The 22,964-nt window shown below is 28.9% G+C and overlaps 1 protein-coding gene across 3 annotated transcripts; it reads right to left on the bottom strand.

Annotated features, from left to right (window-relative positions):
- Nucleotides 1–778: 778 nt before the first annotated feature.
- Nucleotides 779–11,358, bottom strand: LOC145191957 (low-density lipoprotein receptor-like). 3 transcript variants are annotated; one of them, XM_090096103.1, is made up of 13 exons: nt 11,167–11,358; nt 10,799–10,924; nt 9,018–9,521; nt 8,798–8,923; nt 8,250–8,561; nt 7,785–8,111; nt 7,461–7,592; nt 4,651–4,908; nt 4,277–4,555; nt 2,909–3,017; nt 2,443–2,831; nt 1,853–2,315; nt 779–1,733 (listed from the first exon to the last, which is right to left on the bottom strand). In XM_090096103.1, the coding sequence occupies exons 6-13, from the start codon at nt 8,080–8,082 to the stop codon at nt 1,469–1,471; spliced, it is 2,193 nt and encodes a 730-aa protein (XP_089952229.1). In that variant the 5' UTR covers nt 8,083–8,111; nt 8,250–8,561; nt 8,798–8,923; nt 9,018–9,521; nt 10,799–10,924; nt 11,167–11,358; the 3' UTR covers nt 779–1,468. The 3 variants fall into 3 exon arrangements, with proteins under 3 accessions (XP_089952229.1, XP_089952219.1, XP_089952214.1); XM_090096093.1 differs by having other exon boundaries at nt 8,433–8,561; XM_090096088.1 differs by having other exon boundaries at nt 8,250–8,390.
- Nucleotides 11,359–22,964: the final 11,606 nt, after the last annotated feature.

Raw genomic sequence — 22,964 nt, 5'->3', positions numbered from 1 at the left:
GCTTGTTTTTTCACTATTTAATGGATATTCTATAAAACCTGAAGCGAAAATTAGAAAAAAAAAAAGTTGAATTGAAAAGAAAAGTAAGAGCATTCTTTGCAGATTTACCAATTCCTACTCCTGAAGCGAACGAATTTTCAAACAATTGTTATTTTGGCAAATTCCAAAAAACTGAAACATTAGTTAGTGAACTGATTTAATTGATTTTAAATGTTTTATTCAAACCTGAAGTAATAATCGAATTACTAAATAGTCACTTAATAGACCTTCCAGTTTGTTAATAATTAATTTGGATCTTATTTCATTACGAAGGTTAATCAAGAAATAATATTAAAAGCCATTTGAATTTATCGTCCTCAAAATGGTTTTAACAAACTTATTTACGGTATAGGGACTTTGAGAAACAAACTACTTTACTTACATTGCAAGTAACGTACAGGACCTCCTATGTAACCACTCACTCTAGGAGTTCAAAGGTATATAAATTAGATCTATTCTAAAGAGAGTAGTTTAGTTTTAAAATTTGTTCATACTATACAAGCTTAACTTCTAATATTAAGAATCGAATTCTTCATAACTTAAGTCAAGCAGTTGATTTCAGCAATAACCCGTAATTTAAAGGCTTTTTTCTGATAGATTTTCAAAATATACGGTTAAATCAGATACATGTTTACTGTTTGATTTAATTCGACAGCCAAAAACACAAAACACGGAATAACCTAACATACTTTAGATTTGCAGGTTAGAACTTCAGGAAAACGACTGAAGGTACGCAATCTTTTCTATAATCAAATATATTTGAACCATATCTAGTACACGCGCAGAAAGTTGAATTTATTTTTATTTACAATATTTACAAGAGAAACATCGAAAAAACTTTACAAGACACAAACGAATTCAAAAATATAAAAAGACGACAACCTCTCATATATCTTCAACGACAAAAATAGAAGAAAAGCTACTTAGAAAAAATATATTAGTCTATCTAGGAATAATCACGAGAACAACAAATCTGACCCATCCCCTATTTATAATAAACTTAGGTACGAGTCAATTTAAAACTCTTAGTCTAAGATAACTTAGAGGAATTCAAAAACAAGCCTAACTAAACAAAACAAAAAAGAAAAATTTCTGAGCACGAAATCGCAATGATAGTTTCTTTTTATGGTATTTAAAAGACCAGACGCCGATTTTTGAAAAAACACAACCGCCAAAACACTAAAATAAATAAAAAGGCGGGGATGAAGATGAACACAAAGTATTTTGAAAGAAGTGGGGACGACGATGACGACGTCGTTAAGTATAAATAGAGTTGAATAAGAATAAAAGAATGCAATATTTAACGGGTTTTCTAAAAAATGATAGAAATCAGTTCAGAATAAATCTCGAACTAATATCATCTTGAAAACTAGACACTAAATTTGTTTGGTATTTCGAAAAAAATATCTAACTATACTAAATTTAAATGCTATACTATGTTGGTCATGATAGGCTGACGATCGTCTTCAAAACACATTTCCCCTGACGAGCTATCTTCGGAACAACTCGGGTCGTCATTTTCCTCATTCAGAGGAACTTTTGCCTCATCGTATACTGAATCTTCAGTAACAACCTTTTTCTTAGAAACCCATCCTTGCTTGATGTCTGCTGTTTGATTCGGTACAACAAACTTTAATTCTTTATCATAACCATCTTTCCCATGCACAATATTGCTCTCAGTTTCATACACCATGCTATAAGGAAAAATATACTTAAAAAAAAAATGTAAAAGTATTTCTAAAACCTTTAAAACCACGATAAAGAATTAGCAAAAAGCGCTCAAAAATTTAATGAAAAATAAAGATGATTTTACCTCAGATCAAATCTATTTTTCTTTTTTCGAAACAGATAAATAAAGACCACAAAGAATAGGAGAAGCAAAAATACACCACCAAGTGCTGCACCAATAATAAAAGATTTATTGCCAGAAGTTGTACTGATTTGGTCATCTTTGTTTGAAACGGGAATGTAATATTGTTTACATGATGTTTCATCGTCATGTTCAGGACAATGTGGCACTCCATCACACATTAATTTTTTTTCTATACACTTATTTGAAGAATGACATTGATAACCATTACAAAAAGGAACCTGAGTAGTTTCAACTAAAGTTTCAGTTGTTATTAAATCAGTTGGAGTAACAGGTAATGGTACACAAGTTCTTTTATTGATGCCATGCATCATGGTGTCAGGGCAAGCACAAATAGCTGATGTTGAGCTCTGTACCAAGCAGAGATGTGAACAACCACCATTATTGTTATTACAAGGGTGTGGGGCTAAAAAAAAAAAATTCGCTTAAATTTTAACATTAAAATAGCAAAAATCTAATAACTGTTAGTAGATATCCTACTTTTTTAGATTAAATGTTGTGATTAGATTAAAAGATGTTTGCAATAGACTTACAATGAACTTGAGCTAAAGAATGATAAACAACCACATCCATAGGAGATAAAAAAGATGCATTATATTCGGACTTTTCAGTACCATCGAATTTATTTGCACGATAAATTTTGTTTTCAACCTTACTTGTCCAGTAGATTTCATCTTCAAATACAGCAACACTTAGAGGAGAAGCAATGTTATTAAGAACACGCTTAAAATCAGACCCGTCAAGATTCACAGAACAAATATGATGCAGATGCATGTCAGACCAATAAATCTTATCAGACACTGTGTCAACAGTGATGCCCATTGGCATGTCTTGATCACTAACAATGACTTTTCGAGAAGAACCAAGAAGATTAGAACGCTCTATTTTAGACTTTTTAGCAACATCAGTCCAGAAGAGAAAACTATGAATGCAATCAAAAAACATGAAAGAAACAAATTTCAAGCAACTATTTACCATAATAAATTTAAAAAAACTTACCCTTGAGATGGATGAATAGCTAAATCACAGAATTCCTCAAGATCAGTTCCTTGCACTAATGTTTTTGGAAAACTCCCATCCAAGTTTGACACACTGATGTTATTAAAGCCTGATATAAAATTCACAATTTTAAAAATAATTTAAACTAGACTTGCACTTAATGAAATATTATTTCCAGCCAATTATTTATATTTAATCCTTTTTTAAAATCCTAAATAGTTATATACTCATTATCAGGTCTTTAACTTTTTCAAGATGGAGAATAGAACCTCCTATTGTTCAAAATTCAAACTATAAAAATTTGACGTATTGCTTAGATTTTTGCAATGTTAAAAGTAAACAATACTACACACCATAGAAAGGGTCATAAGTGGATGCATATATATCTTTATATTGAAACCAAGGTGCCAGCAACTAAAGACACCCAATCAGAAACTGCATGTAAAAGGAAAACTATAATTTAAAGAAAATCTCCTAAATGGTTTTTTTGATGTGAGAGACACTCAACAGGATCAGACTAAGCAATTTGTCTACTGTACAAATGTTTCTGAGCTAATGAATCAACTTTTAAAAGAAAGAAAAAACATCCACTTATCATGTTGTAATGATTGGAATTGATGTGAGAGAAGAGTTTCTCAAGTTTTAAGTATTCTTGCTTGTGAAGTAATTAAACCTAAAAATAGCTTTTTTGACAATCTAGAGCAGGACAAGTCAAAATGAAGGAGTTAAGAAATTTATCATTCTGACAATTTATGAAGATGTGAGAGAGAACAACCCAAATACTTAAAAAATAGACACATTGGGAATTAGAAATAAGTAGTATTTCTTTGTTTTTGATTTAAAAATTGCTAATATTTATTTATTTTGGCATTGAATTAGGTTCATTTACTGTTTATTTTTTTTTAGAACTCTGGGTATGATCAGAAAAAATATTGATCAATACAGAAACGCCTAATATACAAAAAAAAAAAAAAAAACTTTCTGTTGCCTTCTTTCTGATGCATTTCTGATAAACTGAAAAACTTTGTAAGCGCAAAGTTAACACTAAATAACATAAAGAAAACTTGGAAAAGCCTTATAAGATTTCACATTAAATTGTACAAGTATACCTATCTTAAATTAGGAAAAAAGAATTTGTCCAAAAGTGCATGCTCTAGGTAATCCATGCCTGAATTTTTGGGTTCAACAATAGTAAAATACTATAAGAATAGTTACTTTTCCTGATTAGTGTTCCATAGTGGTTCTCTGGATCAATATAATCAGGAAAAGTAATTATTGGAACAGCTCAAACAAACCCTAGCCACTAAAATTTTAAATGAAAATTTAAAAACATTTTACTTATTGTAGTGATAATATTTTTAGAATTACCTGTGTCAATCCAGTACAATTTACGACCAATCCAATCAACAGCTAAACTTCTTGGTTTTTTAAGGCCAGTAATAATAACTTTAGGGGAAATCAGATCTGTCCTAGAAGCACAAGAAATAGTTCCCTTTTCCATATCAGACCAATAAACCATTTCACTAAAAACATCGACAGCAACAGCGTTTGCTTGATTAGCATCCACAAACTTTTGATAATGCTGGCTATTGCTTTGAATAATTCTAACATCTAACTTATTTGCAAATACAAGATCAGGAACAATACCTAAAAATTATGAGGGAATTTATTTATACATAGATTATCATTTAATAAACAGCAAGAAATGATACATACCAAGCTTTAAAAATAGAAAAACTTGCCTTCTGCACGACATTTTCTGTTAGCTTGATCTAGATTATAACCTTTCTGACAACTGCATTTATAGGAACCATTTAAGTTTAAACATAATTGACTGCATTTTGAGAGATCCCAACCCTCTTTACATTCATCAATATCAACACATGTCTTGTTATCTAAGTCCAATTTAAACCCTTGCGGACAAAGACATTTGTACCCTAGTTTGAGTTCCTCACATTTGTGTGAACATCCACCATTTTCATTCTCACACTCTTTTTTATCTGTAATCATAAAAACAATTATTCAATATCAATCAGTATCAATATCAATATATTTTGTGTTAAGGATGTTACAAAAAACACAGGTCATTGCAAATAGTAATTCACTAATAAAAGGCAATGACCTAAATAAGATAAAGAAAAGACAATAGAAAAACATAAGAAATAAACTAGTCACAAAGTAAAAGTAGAAGTTTACAAAAGTAACACTTATAAAACAGACTTTTAAAAGAGTTAAAATGTAGGTCAAATAGTTATTATAATCTATTCACATATACATACATATATACACAAATAAGAAATTGTGAAATGTACTATAAACATAAAGAGAAAAATTATAAAGGTAAAGAATAAAGTTAAGTGTAACTTTTTAGCTAGAAATGATGGAGTGACGTTAAGAACAGATTCTTGGATCTAAAGATAAAATCTGTTTTTAGGGTGTACGGAAGGTTGTTCCAAGAAAGGATACACTGATATGTATTGGAATTTATTCCATGTTTAGTTGTCTGTTTTTGTGGGATGGTTAAGTTGTTAAAAGTGATTGATCTTAGGTTATCCCCACACATTGTCCTACTATTAAAGTAGTTACAAAATACGGAAGGAGACCGTGTTGTTGATCCCAGACAAAGGAACAATTTAGAAACTGGATTAAATCATAGAAACGAAGAACTTTGGATGTAAGATACAGGATGTCAGTAGGGAAGTTTCTTGAGCAGAAATTAATTATTTGTATTGCTCTATTTTGAAGCGAAACGATTTTAGAAAGACAGACGGTTTTAGATTGTCCCCAAACTTGGCATGTATATTGTAAATGTGAACCAAAAGCTTTTTGTAAATCAATGAAAACCCCACAAGCTATGTTTCCATTATCAAGAGCAACTCTTATACTTTCTGTAATTTCAATAAGAGCATGAGCTGTAGAACTTTTTTTATAAAAACCAAACTGGTGTTTATATAAGCATTGATTTTGGTTTAGGAAATTGTATAATTTATTATGCATAACTTTTTCAAAAATTTTGCTTAAAATAGAAAGAAGAGAAATCGGACAATAATTTGTGCAGTCAATTGTAGATCCTTTTTTGTGGACTGGAATAACTAGGGCCAGCATGAAGACATCAGGAAATATTCCTTGGCAAAATGAATTATTTAAAATGATACTTAGTGGTTTGCATGGAATTTTTGACACCAGTTTAAGAAGTTTTGTTGGAAGGCTGTTCGGTCCAACACTCTTATCTTCTATGATAGCAGAATTGATATAGTCGAGGGTTTCCTCTTCAGTTATTGGTTACACATAAAAAGAGTTGCTATTAGGATTGGTCAGATACTTTTGAAAGTTGAATCTAGAATTTGGAATTCCATTGGATAATTTTGAAGCAATCGTAGTAAAGAAATTGTTAAAATGATTAGAGATTGCTTTAGGATTAGTTTCGTATTTGTTGTTTATCAGTATGCTTGTTAGGAGGTAACTTTTATTTGGGTTTACATTTATCAACTCTTTTATACCTTTCCAAGTGTTTTTTATATTATTGATATTGTGACTAAAAAAGTTTGTGTAATATTCCTTTTTGCTAAACTTTATAAGATTGCTTATACTATACATTTATATGGAGATAACTTACAGAATTTTTATATATATATATATATAGAATATATTTATATGGAGATAACTTACAGAATTTTGGGATAACCATTGTACCTAGAAACATCTACATATTTGTAGTTGATTGAAGTGTAAGATAAGTCATTGAGGTCCCCAGAAAAGTTTTTCAAATTTGGATTATCAGATAGATTTTTAATGAGGTTAAATTTCAGTGACTTTCTTGCTAGTGTGGTAGATAACTCAAGATCAGAAATATTAGAGAAAAGAAATGTTTTTGTACAGATTAGGCGGTATCAGCTATTAAAGTTTTGATTTTTTCATATGTCAGCTTGTCAACTCGATTACATTTTACGTGTATCCACTTGTTACATAGATCACATTGGATAGCTGAGTGATTTTTAGCTACCGCTTTAAGGCATATGCCACAAGGTTGTTTCACTACCCTCATTAAAAAGTTACAGAAAAAAGATGGTTAAAAAAAATCTAAGAAGTGAAAAAATCTAAGTGAGTTGTTTAAAAAAGAAAATCAAGAAAAAAAGTATATGTATTATATATATATATATATATATATATATATATATATATATATATATATATATATATATATATATATATATATAACTATATAGGAAAATAATATATTAACTAATTATTGGTCTATTATTATCTAAGTTTATGTAAGAAAATATAATCTTAACTACTATAAAATCTTTAGATAAAAACTTTTTATACTTCTTTTTCATTGACAGTAATTGTATTTTTTCTTTATCTTAATAGTTTTTTTTGTGTTTTCTTGTTTTGGCTTGTCTGATTTTTAATATGAAAATGGTATTGATATTTACTTTTTCTTCCTCTTCTAATTTTTTAAACTTACAGTCAACTTTATCTTTTTATTATTTATAGGTAAGACAAGATTATCTCTCAGTATAGAAAAACAGAAAGCTAGATATAATACCACATAAATCACGCTCATCATCTCCCCCCAAGCAATCAACCACATCATTGCAAACTGCCCTTATTGGAATACACTTGCTCTCATTCATGCATTGGTAAGAGTCATTTTTACATGAAACTGGTGCTACAGTAGCTATAAAAAACACAATGTAACTTTTAAAAACTAACTAATAAAGTTTAAAAATTAATTTGATAGACAATTTAAACTCTTAATGACTAAATACAATTACATTCTAACATCATAAAGTATGGGAGTAAAAACTTAAACTAAAAAAAGAACAAAAATAAACAATAAAACACAGCAAAAAAAAACAAACAAACATACGATGACATAATGCATAGTCTTCATCTGAATTATCTCCACAATCATCAATACCATCGCAAACTTGTTTTTTTTTCTCACATTTTCCATTAGCACACTTGAACTCATTTTCTTGGCACTGAACACTTTCGCAAGTTGAATTTAATTCATCTATACCATCAGGACAATCATTTTCACCATCACACAACCAAGATTTGGTTATACACTGATTGTCAGTACCAACAGCTGAAGGACAAAAGAAACTTTCTGTCTGACCTTCACATGGATTTTTTGGGATGACTGTTTCATTTGCTTGTGGCATTAAGACCAATGAACCTGCTTTAGGTTTAGCTAAAACACAAAAATAGTCTAACTTAAGTGATTTTTTTCTCTCTACTTTTTTTTTTTTTTTTAATATGTAGTATTAATACTTCAGTGCACTTTTACTAGAAGTAAAAAAAACATGCAACTTTTGATTGGAAAATTTACATTTCGCTGCATCTCTTCGTTTTCTTCGTTTGCATTTTAATTCATCGGACTTGTCACGACAGTGGTATTCCCCATCCCGACAAAATACATTAGAAACACATTGACCACTGTCACACCGAAATTGATCTTTAGCACATTTATCTAATGAAAAGCACAAATTATGTTATAATGAAAGAGTCTTACATGTTTCAATATCACATTGTAACTCATCTGAACCGTCAGTACAGTCATTGTCACCATCACATTGCAAAAATATTTGAATGCAATGACCACTGCTACATTGAAACTGATCTTTTCCACATATGTGATTGCCTTTTAGAAATAAGTTTTCACATTAAAATAATGCGATTGAAAAACCTTGTTAACAGGTATTCGCATAAATGATGTAATACTTGATCAGAATTTTATTTTCTTATTATATATACAAAAACATTATTGTCATAAATCTTTTCATTTTCCTACCCACCAAAAACTTATATCTAAACCAATCAAAAACAAGTTATCAATGTTACTGCAAACAACAGCATAATTCAAAAGAACAAACCTACTTTTTGAGCAATCCATTTCATCTGAACTATCACTGCAATCATCAACTGTATCACAGCGATAAGCTTTATCAATACACAGTCCATTTGACAGACACTTAAACTGGTTTGCATTACACTTTCCTGTAACTAAAGCCATTGATAATATAAGCACTTGTTTTTTTATTTTATTTTAGTTTCTCATTACTAATAACAAAATACAATTGAAATATCTTAAGCTTACACTTAGGACAATTTAACTCATCCGAACCATCTGGACAATTCTTGGCACCATTACATTTAAGTGTATTGCTAAGACAGTGACTACTACCTTGACAAGCAAATGATCCACTTGGACAAGTAGTATTATTACATTTTACTTCATCACTCTTGTCATCACAATCATATCTAAAGTCACACCGCATATCATTAGATATACAACGTTTTTTATTTGCGCATTGAAACTCATTAGATTTGCATATCACAGATTCACAATTTGACTCATCAGATTGGTCTTCACAGTCAAATGTTCCATCACAACGATAGTATCGAGAAATGCACATGGGCTTGATTTTACAACGAAAGTCATCTTCATTGCGACACTTAATAGATAAACATTTAGCACCTCCAGTTGGTGATTCATCACTTAGATCTCCACAATCATCATACCCATCACATAATCTGGCCACAGAAATGCACAGTTGATTTTTACAACGAAATTGGTTTGATTCACAACGGATATCTTTCTCTGCAAATAAGGTAATTAAGCAGTTAAAATTATTATTTAAAAAAATAAATAAAATAACAACATATTACTAACTATTTTAGAATTACCTATTATTTATAAGCAATTATAGGTCAAATCAATCTTAAATCATTGGCAACAAAAGTTAAAAATATTAACTTAACTTTTATTGAAAAACAATCTTCTAAAATATTTAAGTAAGAGTATTGCTTGATTATTTTGCTTACTTAAGAGATTATCTGACATAAAATGCTAATGCATTTTTGATGATAATCAAATAATTGACCTACATGACAAATACAACTTCAATATTAGTGATATTTTAGCAGTTATATAATAAAGACTGTATTTTTCTTAAAAAAAAACTGAATATTTACCTTTTTAAAAGTTACCAAAGTCTACTGTTCTTATTTTAGTTTTTAAAATGTAACATCATCAAGCAAAGCATTTAGCCGATTTATTTGAGATGTTTTTTTTAGTTATCTGTCTTTTTTAAGTTATCTGTCTTCTAATATTAAAATCTGTATAAGCATTCTACGCAACAAATTTTGTATCAATAAACTCATGAACACATAAATGGGAAGATAACAAGCAAAAATAAAGGCTTATAGGATTAGCTTAAGAGCTAATATAAAAACAAATATTTTAAGCCAAAGAAAATAATAAATTTACATTCAAAGAGAAATAATAGGTATATTTTATGAGGTTTTACACATACTCTAGGAATTCCAGAATTTCTCGATCAAGTAAGTAATGACGTGCGGAGAAAAGCTCGAATTGTAAAGCTTTAAATTGCTTTCGCTAATGGTTAGAAAAAAAAAAAAAAAAAAAAAAAAAAAACCTTTTGGGATTTGAATTCAATTAACATTTCACGGCTCATGTATTTCTTAAAACAAATTCGATGTGCAGCAAGGTTTCGGCCATCTTTAAACACCCACCCACACACACACACACAAAAGAATAGCTAAAGAAATTCTCAGCCAATTGAAGAATTGTTTTAAGATTTCTATTTGCTTGCTTTTATTTTTGTTAAGATAAATGAAAGAAAAGAAGAACAAAAAGTTAGCGCGTAAATTTATTGTATATTTCACTAAAATAAACAGCGGCAAGAGTTTAATATAAAAACGTAAAGAATGAGTCATTAAAATCGTACGATGTTTTTTCGTAGTAAAAAATTTTCAATGAAATCGACACGTCATTAATGCAAACAAGAAGTTGATAATGTTATCCCTTTTCTCAGACATAGACGTTCATAGAATATTTTTAAAAATACTACTTACTCTCCGCGACACATCTTTCTTCATCCGAATTATCACCGCAATCGTCGGTGGCATCGCACACGGAAGAAAAGCTTATACATTTTCCATTTTTACATTGGAATTCGTCATCGTGACAAACCGGCAATGCTATAAGAAACAGATTTACTTGTCACGCTTGTAAGGTCAAAGAAAAAAAAAAAAAAAAAAAGAGTAAATATCAATAAAATAGCAATATGAGATGTATTGCCATCAAAATTTCAACTTCTTAAAATAGACTGAACGCTATGCAAATAAGGACACACTTCGTAATACGAGAACTTATTTCCAGACGACACTTAGACAAGTGTATTGATTTACTACTTTGATTTAGGCTTATAGTCAAATCTTACCAGCTACTGATTTCCACTGCAATCCTACGATAAACAATAAATAAGATAACAGTGTTTTGCTCCCTTTCATTTTGTATAGCTAAGAATGTAAAAGCAGTTCGACTGCACACAGACACAACGACAGAACTGCCCTTCTATTCTAAAGGAAGTGTTATTACGCTGCTTAGCGCTATCGAATATTTACCACCGTTTGATTGGTTAATCTCACATGGTCTGATAAAATTAAAATTCAATGGAAAAAAAAGCGGGGGTTTAAAAATGTTGATTTTTTAAGTTTTCATGAACTTAAAAAATATATTTATTTAAAAATTAAAAACAGTATCTTTTTTTTATTTTAAAAATTAAATATATGTTAAAATTTTTTGATTTTTTATTTGAACAACTAAGTTACGTTAGTAATATACTTTAAGGTAGTTCTCCACTCTAATTTTTCATTCAGCAAAAGATGAGTAGCCTTTGTAGTGAGCATAATTTACATATCAAAGCTCATTTCGAGTATTCGTAAAATGTTTTATTTCTCTGATTTTTTTTGTGGTATGCGCAAAGGAACTTTTTCCTTTAAATTATTGCCAATCGAGCTAAACAAAGTTTAATCTAAAGAGAATTTTATTTGATGATATATACATTTTTTAAATATTACTAAATATCAAATCTGTTCATAAATTTTGCAAAAACTTAAATTATTGACTAGTTTCGGCTAGAGTAGAACTGATTTCACATAATTTTAATAATTGAATATGAAATAAGCATTTTACATTCTAAATAAGCTTTCTATTGTTAAAGACAGCGTATATCATAAACTAGGGGAAAAAAAGCGTCTTCTTATTTCCGTTAAATAGCTTTTTTAAGACACTTCATGCATTAATTTCAAGGCGCTCGTTTTTCACTAGGTAACTTTAAGCTTGGAATTGAAATATAGAAGTGCTCCCTTGTTGATATAACTTATGGTATTTAATTAATTTTTCGTTTGTCTAACTACTTATCTTAAGAGCTCAGACGGGCGCTAAATAAAAAGTCTGTTTCCGAATTAGAACAACAAAAAAAAGGTTTTAAAGACAGTTAGGGTTTTTCTTTCATTTCTCCGGAATAATTTTCTAGGATACGATTGGTTGTATTTTGACACGTAGACGATATATGGTTCACATTTTGACATCCCAACTACGTTAGGAAAACAAACATTAATGTATTGTTTTTATCACTTTAAAATTCAAATAATTTCTAGGAAAATTCACGGTCCGTTTTTAAGTCTTCTTAAAAGATATCTTTGAAATATTTATACATCAGAAATTATAGATTTATCATTAAGCTTACATTATTTTACGGACCAGGTCTTCTTTTTTTCACAGATTGTCTTGATATTATTGCATTTATCTGTTATAATCGAACAAAGAGATCTGAAGAACTTTTAATAAAATAAGCGTGAGTTGCTTAAAGTGTATCAATACAAGAATAACTACATCATTTACAAATATTAATAATGTTAACAACTACAACGGTGCCGACGTTTATAGTCTGAAATATCGGCGATGAAAAGTGTATATAACTGCCGACAGATTTATGAAATTTTAATTCCAATGTTCTTGCCATCAAATATATTCTAACTTAACCATTTAAAAAATTTTTAAGTAAAATTTAATTAAAGTAAAACTTATAAGAAGAAAAATTTTTAAACGAAAATAGAATTTTATTTTGTAAATTTCCTGGAACTATGCATGACCCCAATCTAAAACTATTGTTAGAAAAAATATTCAATTTAAAATGAGGAGCTGTCGCCATTTGGAACATGATTGTTTGGTTGCCGATGGACATAAGCAATAAGTATATCCCTTGCTTCCCTCACACAGACACAGACACGCACACCAACCTTCACTCATGTAATTACACGTGCCCGTTCATTGTTGGTCTTTTAGGATTGTTAACTCCACAATTTGTAAGACCAATTGCTTTCTTAGTGAAGTCTGATTTTTTTATACCTATTTTTAAATTTGCGGATAGTTTTTTTCACAACGTTTTGAATGCTTTCTATAAAATCGAAATGTTACAAAATATGATAGGAAAAATTTTTGGAAAACCAGGAAAAACTTGTAGGATGATGAAAAGTACAGCTTTCTGAAGTATCTTTAAATTTTCCATTAACACACAGTTTATTTCATTTTCTCGTCACTTTTCTCGAGCACTTTTTCAAGTCTCAATCATCAAGAAATATTTTCAACGTCACTTCAACCAATATTTAAGTATACACAGATTATCAGTACCAGCAGCTGAAAGGCAAATATATTTTTTGTTTCAATAGCTTACAGTTTTACTTTGAAAAACAACCAATTATCCTGTGTTTGGGGGATGGTTTGTTATGCTAAACTACAAAATTAGTTCAGCCTAGATAAAACAAATAAATGCCTCGCTATATCATTTGCCGTGATAATGGAGTACTTTATTCCATATCGCGAAGTAGTTGGTGGATCCACTTTTGGAGATTTATATTTAATTAATACGGTACATTGGGCTCAGATTTCATGTACTTTCATCATTTTGTAGCATCAGTTGGTATAACATTTTTAGATATTTAAAAATATCTAAAAATAAAACCTAATAGAAAACTTTATTCGCAGACTAAAATAGCATAAAAATTTTACTTCGAATGAGTTTTTTTTTTTTTTCTCTCTCTCTTTTTAAATCCACATATATTTGTTGTTGTGAGAAACCACGTTAAAGATAAGTTTTCAGCAGTTCCGTGTTGTTGTTTATTTCAATTTGCCATCCAGTGTTCGTCTTCTAAGAGTTGTTGAAAGAGTGATTGCACGCTAAAATTCAAATGAAATTAATCATTTAGAATAAATGTCCAGAAAATACATGTAGGCAGAATGATTTCAGAAACTTGATGTTTTTTTAGCTATACTCGAGTTTTACGAAGGATCTTTTGGAGTTGACTCTGTCTTTAATCCATATCGAATTTCATGTGGTCAACAAAAAATAGTTTTAGAGTTAAAATTTTGGATAAAAAAAACAGCAGATGTAAAACAGCGTAAAACAGTGCAAAACAACGCTGAAAAACCATAAGATCTTGTAAACAAGGGCTTATTGATAAGACTACTCTGAAATTACAAGAAACAGCAGCTTTTTAACGATAATTTTTATTTTTTGAATGGTTTTTACGACACCTTTTCTTCTCCTTTTTTTTTTTTTACTTCAAACATCAAGTCAAAAACTTATTAATTCAATTTTTCAGGAAACTTTACATACTACATTCTCTAGATGATAAGCAATGCAGTTTTTTTTATCTTGTTATTATTTTTATCTAGTGGGATTTTACTTTGTTATTTTTTTAATGGATTGATGTAAATAATAGGTGAGTTGTTAATAAAAACAAGACTTTTCTTAAAATTTTTTTTTTCTTTTGTAAACACCTTAAATTGATCAGACTCAACCATCAACATCAGGTCTCCTCTATGATCTTCTCCATGCTGAGAAAATGAGTTAGAAACACATTGATAATTATCACACCGAATATTATTTTGAGAACATTTATAAAAATCTGTTAAATATTAACGACACATTTGATTGGTTAATCTCACATGGTCTGATAAAACTAAAAACCTCAATAAAAATGATTTAAAAAGAAATCTTCATAATAAAAGAGGAGTTATTTTGGACTATGTATTTTAGTTTCTTCAAAAGTTTAAAATATGCAATAATTTTTTTTTTTTTTAATTAAGTTTAAAACATATTTTAGAAAAGGATGCCACGTTTTATATTTTCCATTCAGCAATAAACGAGTAGTCCGTTTGGTTAGCATGATTTACTTAACTATGTAACTTTAAAAAAGTTTTACCGTTTTACTCCGTATAACCCCCTCTATTGAAGAATGAAGCCCCTCCCCCTGTCTAACAAAAAAAACTGCGTCTATAAGTATTCTAAGATTCTTTTTCATTCATTGAGAAAGTACATTAGAAAGCGAATTTCCTCCGAGAAGAGTATTTTTCAGATGCTGTACTATAAAGCAAAACTCATAGCCATGTAATTAAAGAACAAAGTTAATCATATGGTATATAGTATAGGGCTCCCAGACGTCTTGCTTTTACATTTTACGGAGGAACGAGCACAATTATTAATTTTGCTATTAATACAATTATAATGCTTTAAATAACTGAACTTGTTTAATAGTAAGGAAATACTAAAAGAAAATTTTAAAAAATATATATTACTAGTAAATTTTAGCACTATTTAATAAGTTACAATGAGATACATATTTAAAATATTGGGTTGCAGCACATTAACCAGTTATGGTTATCAGTATTAGATAAAATTAAGTTTTCATGAAAAATTCAAGAAGATTTTTGTGAATAATTCAAAAAGATAATTTAATTATTATCATTCAAAAAATTATTTTTAATTTACAACACATTAACACCACTTTTTGTTTAAAACTCAAAAGACTATTAAATTTCTTTGTTAGGAAATTTATAAAAGTGAAAAAAACGCAACCTTCGTTCTTCTTTTTTCTCCTTAACCAAACTGGGCTGAAATCATATGCTGAGTTTTCTCACTTAAAGATAGATGCGGTGAATACAAAGCAAAAGTTGTCAATTCCGGGCTAATACACCGCGAATATCGTATCATCAGCTTTAGGCCTGTCATCTGCAAAGCTTGGTCATTATATTCTATCAGGACCTTGCTTTATTTTTATGTAACTTTTGTTTTGTGCTGGAGCGAAATCCTTTTTAAAGTCCAATTTATATTGCTAAAGTGCTCTGGTGACCAAAAAAGTACTACGGATTCAAGAATGTCATGACGATACCCTTGATGATTGATTTTCACGCCTTGATTAACAAAAACAAGAGGTTTTTTGCCATTTAAAAAAAAAATCACAAAATTGTTAAAGTACCAAAAATAATATATGATCAGTGTACAGCTGATGGTAAAGATTTTAAATTTTAGCTGTACCAACCACCACCACATTTATTTGTGATAGAATAAAGTGATACAGAAAAAAGGGCTGCAGTTAGGAAGGAGGGGCGTTTTTAATTAACGTTAAATCTTATGGTAAATAAAAATGCAAACTATTGGGAATAATTTTAACAATGAGATTACCTTTGGTTTTTCTACACCTTTAACAATCACGGCCTCTTTCATTTATTAACTATTTTACGAGTGTGCTCATGGTAATCTTAAGAGTAATTATGAAGTTAATAAAAAAGCACAGGAGCACAAAAAAGATAAACATAGCAACAAGACAACTGGCTTAACATATTTTCATGTAAAACTTTTAAACTAGAAAATGATTTTTGTTTTACTATAAACAGCTACAAAGTATTTAAAAAATCTAAAGTTTCATCGGTTTAAATCTCTTAAACAAAAGGTCAACAAGCAATCCTAAAAGATTGGCTCTGTTGTTTTAAGTAAGAGTCGTACTATAAAACGAGTTCAATTTATTGATATATTATAATAGTATTGTTATACAAAGATGCGATAAACACAAAGAAGAGATCGTATATCACAGCCACAGTGGTAGAAGAGTTGCTCGAGTCTGTTGTTGTTTGACAGGTTACTCCAAGAGAGCATATTAACCAGGGGGACATTAATTGTTTTATGACAATTTGATTACCGCAACATTTATGCATATTAACCAGGGGGACATTAATTGTTTTATGACGATTTGATTACCGCAACAGGCGATACAAGATTGTTTGCTCGTTACTGATATTTTTATTTACTGATCATTATATAATTTTTTTTTACCAACGGCAGAAGCGACTCATTTCTATAGTTATTACCTCTTTTCAACATTTGTTATTTGAACACAACCTGATCTTGTCAAGTAAAAATGTCAATTTAATCACATGGTTTCACCTGAAAAAAAAAAAACAAACCTTTACTTCGCTAATCTACTTTATATCTCAAAGTGTCGTTAACGATGTTCGCTCCTTTTAGTCGTGTTAGAGGTGACGCCGGAAGTTTATAAAAAAACGTCGGATTTTCTAATCGTACCACAAATTACAAGTTGCATAAGTGGATAATAAAAATTATCGAAGTGTACTAGACTGAACTGATTGAAACATTAACTAAATTAAATTAAATGACTTGATTTATTAAATTAAAATGACATTAATTAAATGACTGAACATTATTGAAAAAGTTGTGCTTAGAGATCACTTTGTTTATTTTTAAAGATATTCTCCTTTTTCAGATAAGACAAAATCCGTCATAAACCATCACGACGTAAAAAATTAATACGTTCATTTTAGTGAATTATTCGCCAAAAAAAGTTATGCTCAAAAGAGATGTTAAGTGGTGTAACCGAAAACTGATTAAAGCCAAACATGCCTTAAATCACCCGAGCTTGAGCATCTGGAAAGTTACTTGTAATCACACATTTTTTTCTCCCTGAGATGCAGATTTTTGGGTGATTGAAAAATTATACTTAAATCATTATTATCTCATCAAAAGCTTCTTAACGTTAGTATTCTGAATTAGATGATTTAGAAGTTAGCAAAGCAACTTATTTTATTTTTATATGGTGCGCTAACTTACCCTGAGATTACAAGCAGCTTACCCCAGCTCGGGGTAAGTTGTCTATATTCTCAGGGTAAGTTGGCACACAATATAAAAAGAAACAAGTTAAGCAACGTTAATCATCAATTTCAAGTGCATCTTTTTAATGAAAACTCTTGATATTTTTTATCCAACAGTGTTTTTTGACCTTAACTTTTATTGGCCTTAATTCGATCGAAAAGACTTTCCTTCTAAAAAGTATCATCAGCAGCATTTTTTGAAACATTTTTAGAATTTACAGGCCTGTCTACTTTTCTTTTTTAATGTCTCATGTCTGTAGATCTGCAGTGCTATATAACTTTAGTGAATTTACGACCAATTCAAAGTTGTTCGCGGGGCTAGTTAGCACGTTGCCAACTAGCCCCGCGATCTTTGTGACAACTAACTCCAAAAGGTTAAATCCCCAAAAAGCGAAATATTGAAAAAAAAAATGTGACTGGTTAGAGTAAACCATACTACACCTAAATCTATTCCAGTTTACTTGTAGCTAATGCTATTGCTTTTTAAAATTGAAAAAGTAATATAGTTACAAAAGTTACAAAATTAGTAAAAAAAACAACACAAAATTCGCTTAACTTCTATGCGCATGCGCTTATAGATCTGATACTACACTGAAAGATGAATTATTTAGGTAGGAAATTTCCATGTGAATTTTGGAAATTTCTGATGGAAAATTAAAAAAAGGTTAAAGGCAGTGTGTCAACCCAAGTAGCAACATATACATGGCCCAACAATGGTCCAGTCCTGGCTGTGGAACAGGGTCGGGCCTGGCTTGCCAGACCTGGTGCAGTGCTGCCATGCACATTGGCTTGATTATGGCCCAGGTCTGGCTAGCCATTGCAGGCTCTGGCGTTTCAATGGGCAACCACTGGCAAATGCTAAAAGGTCCTATGCAAGCCCATAGATTCACCAGAGCCGAATCGGTGATGGACTAAAAACAGTAAATCGCTATTAGTATAACATTCCTCTTCATCAGTTTTACATATTGCATGTAAATATCACTCAAATGAGAAAACAAAGTTTTAGATTACTAATTTATTTTAGTTAAATTATTAAAGCCTGCCATTTAAATGTTCCTTATTAATGGAATAGAGAAAATACCATTAAGTTAAATCACTCTTTTCGATTTGTAAATTTAAAACAAAATAAATTTAAATTGCTTCATCAAAATAAAACCAAATTCAACAAATTCTATTTATAAATCTTATAAAGAAGAATTTGTTAACAAAAATAAACGATATTTGGCTTAATTATTATATTATAAATAAAGTAAATTATTAACAATATAAATGATATAAAATAAGACATTATTATAATATATAATATAAATTATCATATAAAAATATCAAAAAGATGTGATTTATATACATTTAAATTTCTTCAGAAATTTTTTATAAGGGGTTACCTATTTTACAATTTTTGTTATTATCATTGATAAATTATTTGTGTCATCATCAAAATCCCTTTAAGAAACATTTAGAACTAAAATGTAAAATCAATCTGTGTACATAATTTATGCCAGGTTGCAATTCTAGCAACCATACTACCAACGATTGGTATTTAACAATGTTTAAAGCTATTTATCTCAGCAGACTTTCTTATGGCTCTTTGTTTTCTGCTACCGTTATGATCAGTAGCTCCTGCCAAACAGTGAACAACAGCTTTTTGGATGTCACTTTATATCTTAAAATGTTAATAATTTTCCCTTAAAGTTTAAGAATAATCCCTTCTAGTTTAAGATATAAATGCATGTAAGAAGACCTTAAATTTTTTCATAACGTATTATATAATAAACATCTAAATAAAGAAATATTTAAATCATCTACTCTACTTTTTTATTAATATTATATACCGTTATACTTACTATTATTTGAAATTTAAGATTTCTGCACAAGCATATAATAAATTACTATGTTGGCAGCTTCCAACAGTTGCAAGTTGGTAAGCAATTATCATTTTAGACCTATATATAAATAGGTTTCTTTGGTCTAAATTTAAAACTTTGACTTTTTCTTCACTGCTATTTAACAAAATAAATTTAAATAAACTAAAAATAAAAATTACACTTAGCCTTACTGAGAACTTGGGTGCTACTCAACTTTCTCCCCCCCCCCCCCCCCCCAATTTTATGATTGATTCTGATAGAGAATTTTATGCTGATTCATAAAAATATAAAAACATAGACCTGAAAATCAACGGAAAGTGCTCTAATTCGAAGTCAAAATTATAAAACATCCCACTAAAAACCCTAATATTCGCCATTTTTTTTCAAAACGCTTTCATTTTTAACGAAAACTAATTACCGTTACATTGCGCAATAAACAGACCTGGTTTCCATAAGCCTTAGCATTATTATTTTAAAGTATGGTAACGAAAGTGTTAAGAGGAAATGAAATTAATAGAAGATTTCAAATAAAGTTTGAACGTAGAATTTGAGAATGTAAAAAAATTGATGAATAATTATTATTGTATCATACGCTGGTTTTTTTATTAAAAAAAACGGTTTGAAGGTTACATTTTCTAAATTTTACATGTGATAGAACAACTATGAACTGAGTTTCAAAAGTTCTTCTTTTGGGAAAAAAAACTGTTGAATTCTTTTTTAAAATTTATTACAATAGTACATTGCTTGCAAAATAGTTTATTTTCTTTATAATCAAAAAACGGCTTTTTTCATTGCCACAAAAAATTGCGCAAGATGAACATACTTTAACGACTTTTTTAACGTAAAAACCATGCTATTAATGTATTGCTTTTGTCAGCTAAAAGTTCATTAATTTATTATTTACAAAATGGCGAATATTAGGATTTTTAGTGGGATTTTTTACAACTTTGACTTCGAATTAGAGCACTTTCCATTGATTTTAAGGTCTATGTTTTTATATTTTTATGAATCAGCATAAAATTCTCTATCAGAATCAATCATAAAATTAAGGGGGGGGGGGGGGAGAAAGTCGAGTAGCGCCAGAACTTGTACCTTATTTTATCATATTTATTATAAAAAACGAAAAAAAGAAAATGTAACACGCAACAAATTATTGTAAGAATATGTTTTGTTAACCAAAAAATATATATTTACATTTGAAATTTATGTAAGTATTTTTGCGAAAAAAATGTTACGTTAAATAAAAAAAAAACAGTTTCTTTATTTGAAACTTATATATTTATCAATATTTGAGTTCAATTTGTAAAACTTCATTATAATCAGTTTTATAATTTTCCCATAAGCTTTCATTGATTCCGTCGCCATTTTTAGCGTCCAAAACTTGCTTCAAAAAAATTGCCGTTGTTGTGTTAAAAAAGTTAGTCGTTAAAAAAGTTTAATAAATGTGAAATCTGCGCATGCGCAAAATAAATACAACTTTTTTAACGCCTCACGGCGTTAAAAAAGTATTCAAAATGGTACCGTCAACCAGGGGCCAATGCTATAAACAATTCGAAGTTTTTTTCGAGAAAAAAAATCTTTCGTAAAAACGCAATTTTTCACGTACGAAAAAAAGTTCGTAATCTCGAATAATTTATCGCTGTTTGTATTTTTTTCGGCCATTGCTATAAAGCATAAAACGTATACGTCACTAAAATTCACGAACTTTTTTTATCCGTAATATATAGTAGTAATATAATAGTAATTTTTATTGTAACTTTTATTTATTAGGCCTACTTAATAAATTTTATTAGTCATTAAGTATGCTGTGCTGTCTATTCTATTTTTATGAAGATTTTTAAATTCTAGTATTTGGTGTTTAAAAAAACTGTGTAAAATTAAAGTAGAAACATGAATTTAATTTTTTCAGATGAAGACTTAGATTTCGAAGTTGCAGAAAATGAGCTTCGCCACCGATTGCCTCGAGAGGTTGGTGTTTAAAACATTACTTAAAATTACTATATATATATATATTTTTTAATGATTTTTTATCGAACAAAATCAGAAATCATACTAAATAGGCGCAGAAATTATATTTTTGTTTTGTTTTTCAATATCATTTTAGTTTAATGGTCGCTTTTTTAACGAAGATGTTTCTAACAACATTTTTCGAGAGCAATATCGAGTCCCAAGAGCTGTATTAGATTTTTTAGAAACTAGGCTTAAAAATGATTTGCAACATTATACTAAGCGAAATAAAAGCATTTCAGTACTTTTCCAAATAATAGCATTTCTTCATTTTATTGGCACAATTGTTTTTTTTCATGTTCTCAGAGACTGTCATGGAATCTTTACCAACCTAATTTATCGTATTATACAGTGTAGGAGAAGCTATTTTCAATGTTAGTGTATTAAGTTAATAAAACTATTGGAAGTATACATATATATATATATATATATATATATATATATATATATATATATATATATATATATATATATATATATATATATATTTACATATATATAAAATTGATATATAAAATTGATATATACTATACATTACATCATGTTATCATTGTTAATTTTATATACTGTAATATATCTCTGCTGTTTTTGAATAGAATAATTAAATTGCCATTATTATTACCCTTGTTATATATCATTAGCACTGTTAGTAGTTTACTTTACATTAGTTTATAACTATTTGTATATAAACTTGAATGTAAAATCTTTATTTAGAAATATGATTGATTGATTACATACTTATATTATGTTAATATATACTATATATTACATACTTATACTATAACATTTGTAAATATATATATATATATATATATATATATATATATATATATATATATATATATATATATATATATATATATATATACATATATATACATATAAATAAAATATAATGTAACAATACAGATTTTTATTTAAATAGTTTGCTAATTAAAACATACTAAGCTTCCCAAGAAGAACCTCTTTGTTTTCTCTGATCTTTATTGCTAGTAACATTTTAAGCTCTTTAGACAGCATTTTATTTTGTTGTGTATTTTTGTATTATTTTGTTGTGTATTTGTGTATTATATGGCATATTTATCGACTATTTATACTTTTCTTTAGTCAAACACTATGAAAAATTTGTTTAACCAAAATTACTATCGAAAACCTTCATAAATAAGTATGGAATTTTAAATTCATGCATGCATTGTTAACGAAGCACAACAAGGAACTGCATAATCGATTAAATGCAGATTTTAAGTAATTAGTTTATTATGGAGTTACCAAAATCATTTTGAGTTTTATCTATAAAATATCTACATAAAAACACAAGCAAAGAATGTTCAATGATTTTGAAGCGCTAACGTTGTTC

This window comes from Hydra viridissima, unplaced genomic scaffold, assembly GCF_058129835.1.
Source record: "Hydra viridissima isolate aposymbiotic clone 2 unplaced genomic scaffold, HvirCarnegie_v1 scaffold_1, whole genome shotgun sequence".
NCBI classification, from domain to species: Eukaryota; Metazoa; Cnidaria; class Hydrozoa; order Anthoathecata; family Hydridae; genus Hydra; species Hydra viridissima.
The sequence above is the reverse complement of the archived record's forward strand: the minus strand, read 5'-3'. Positions and strand labels throughout refer to the sequence as shown.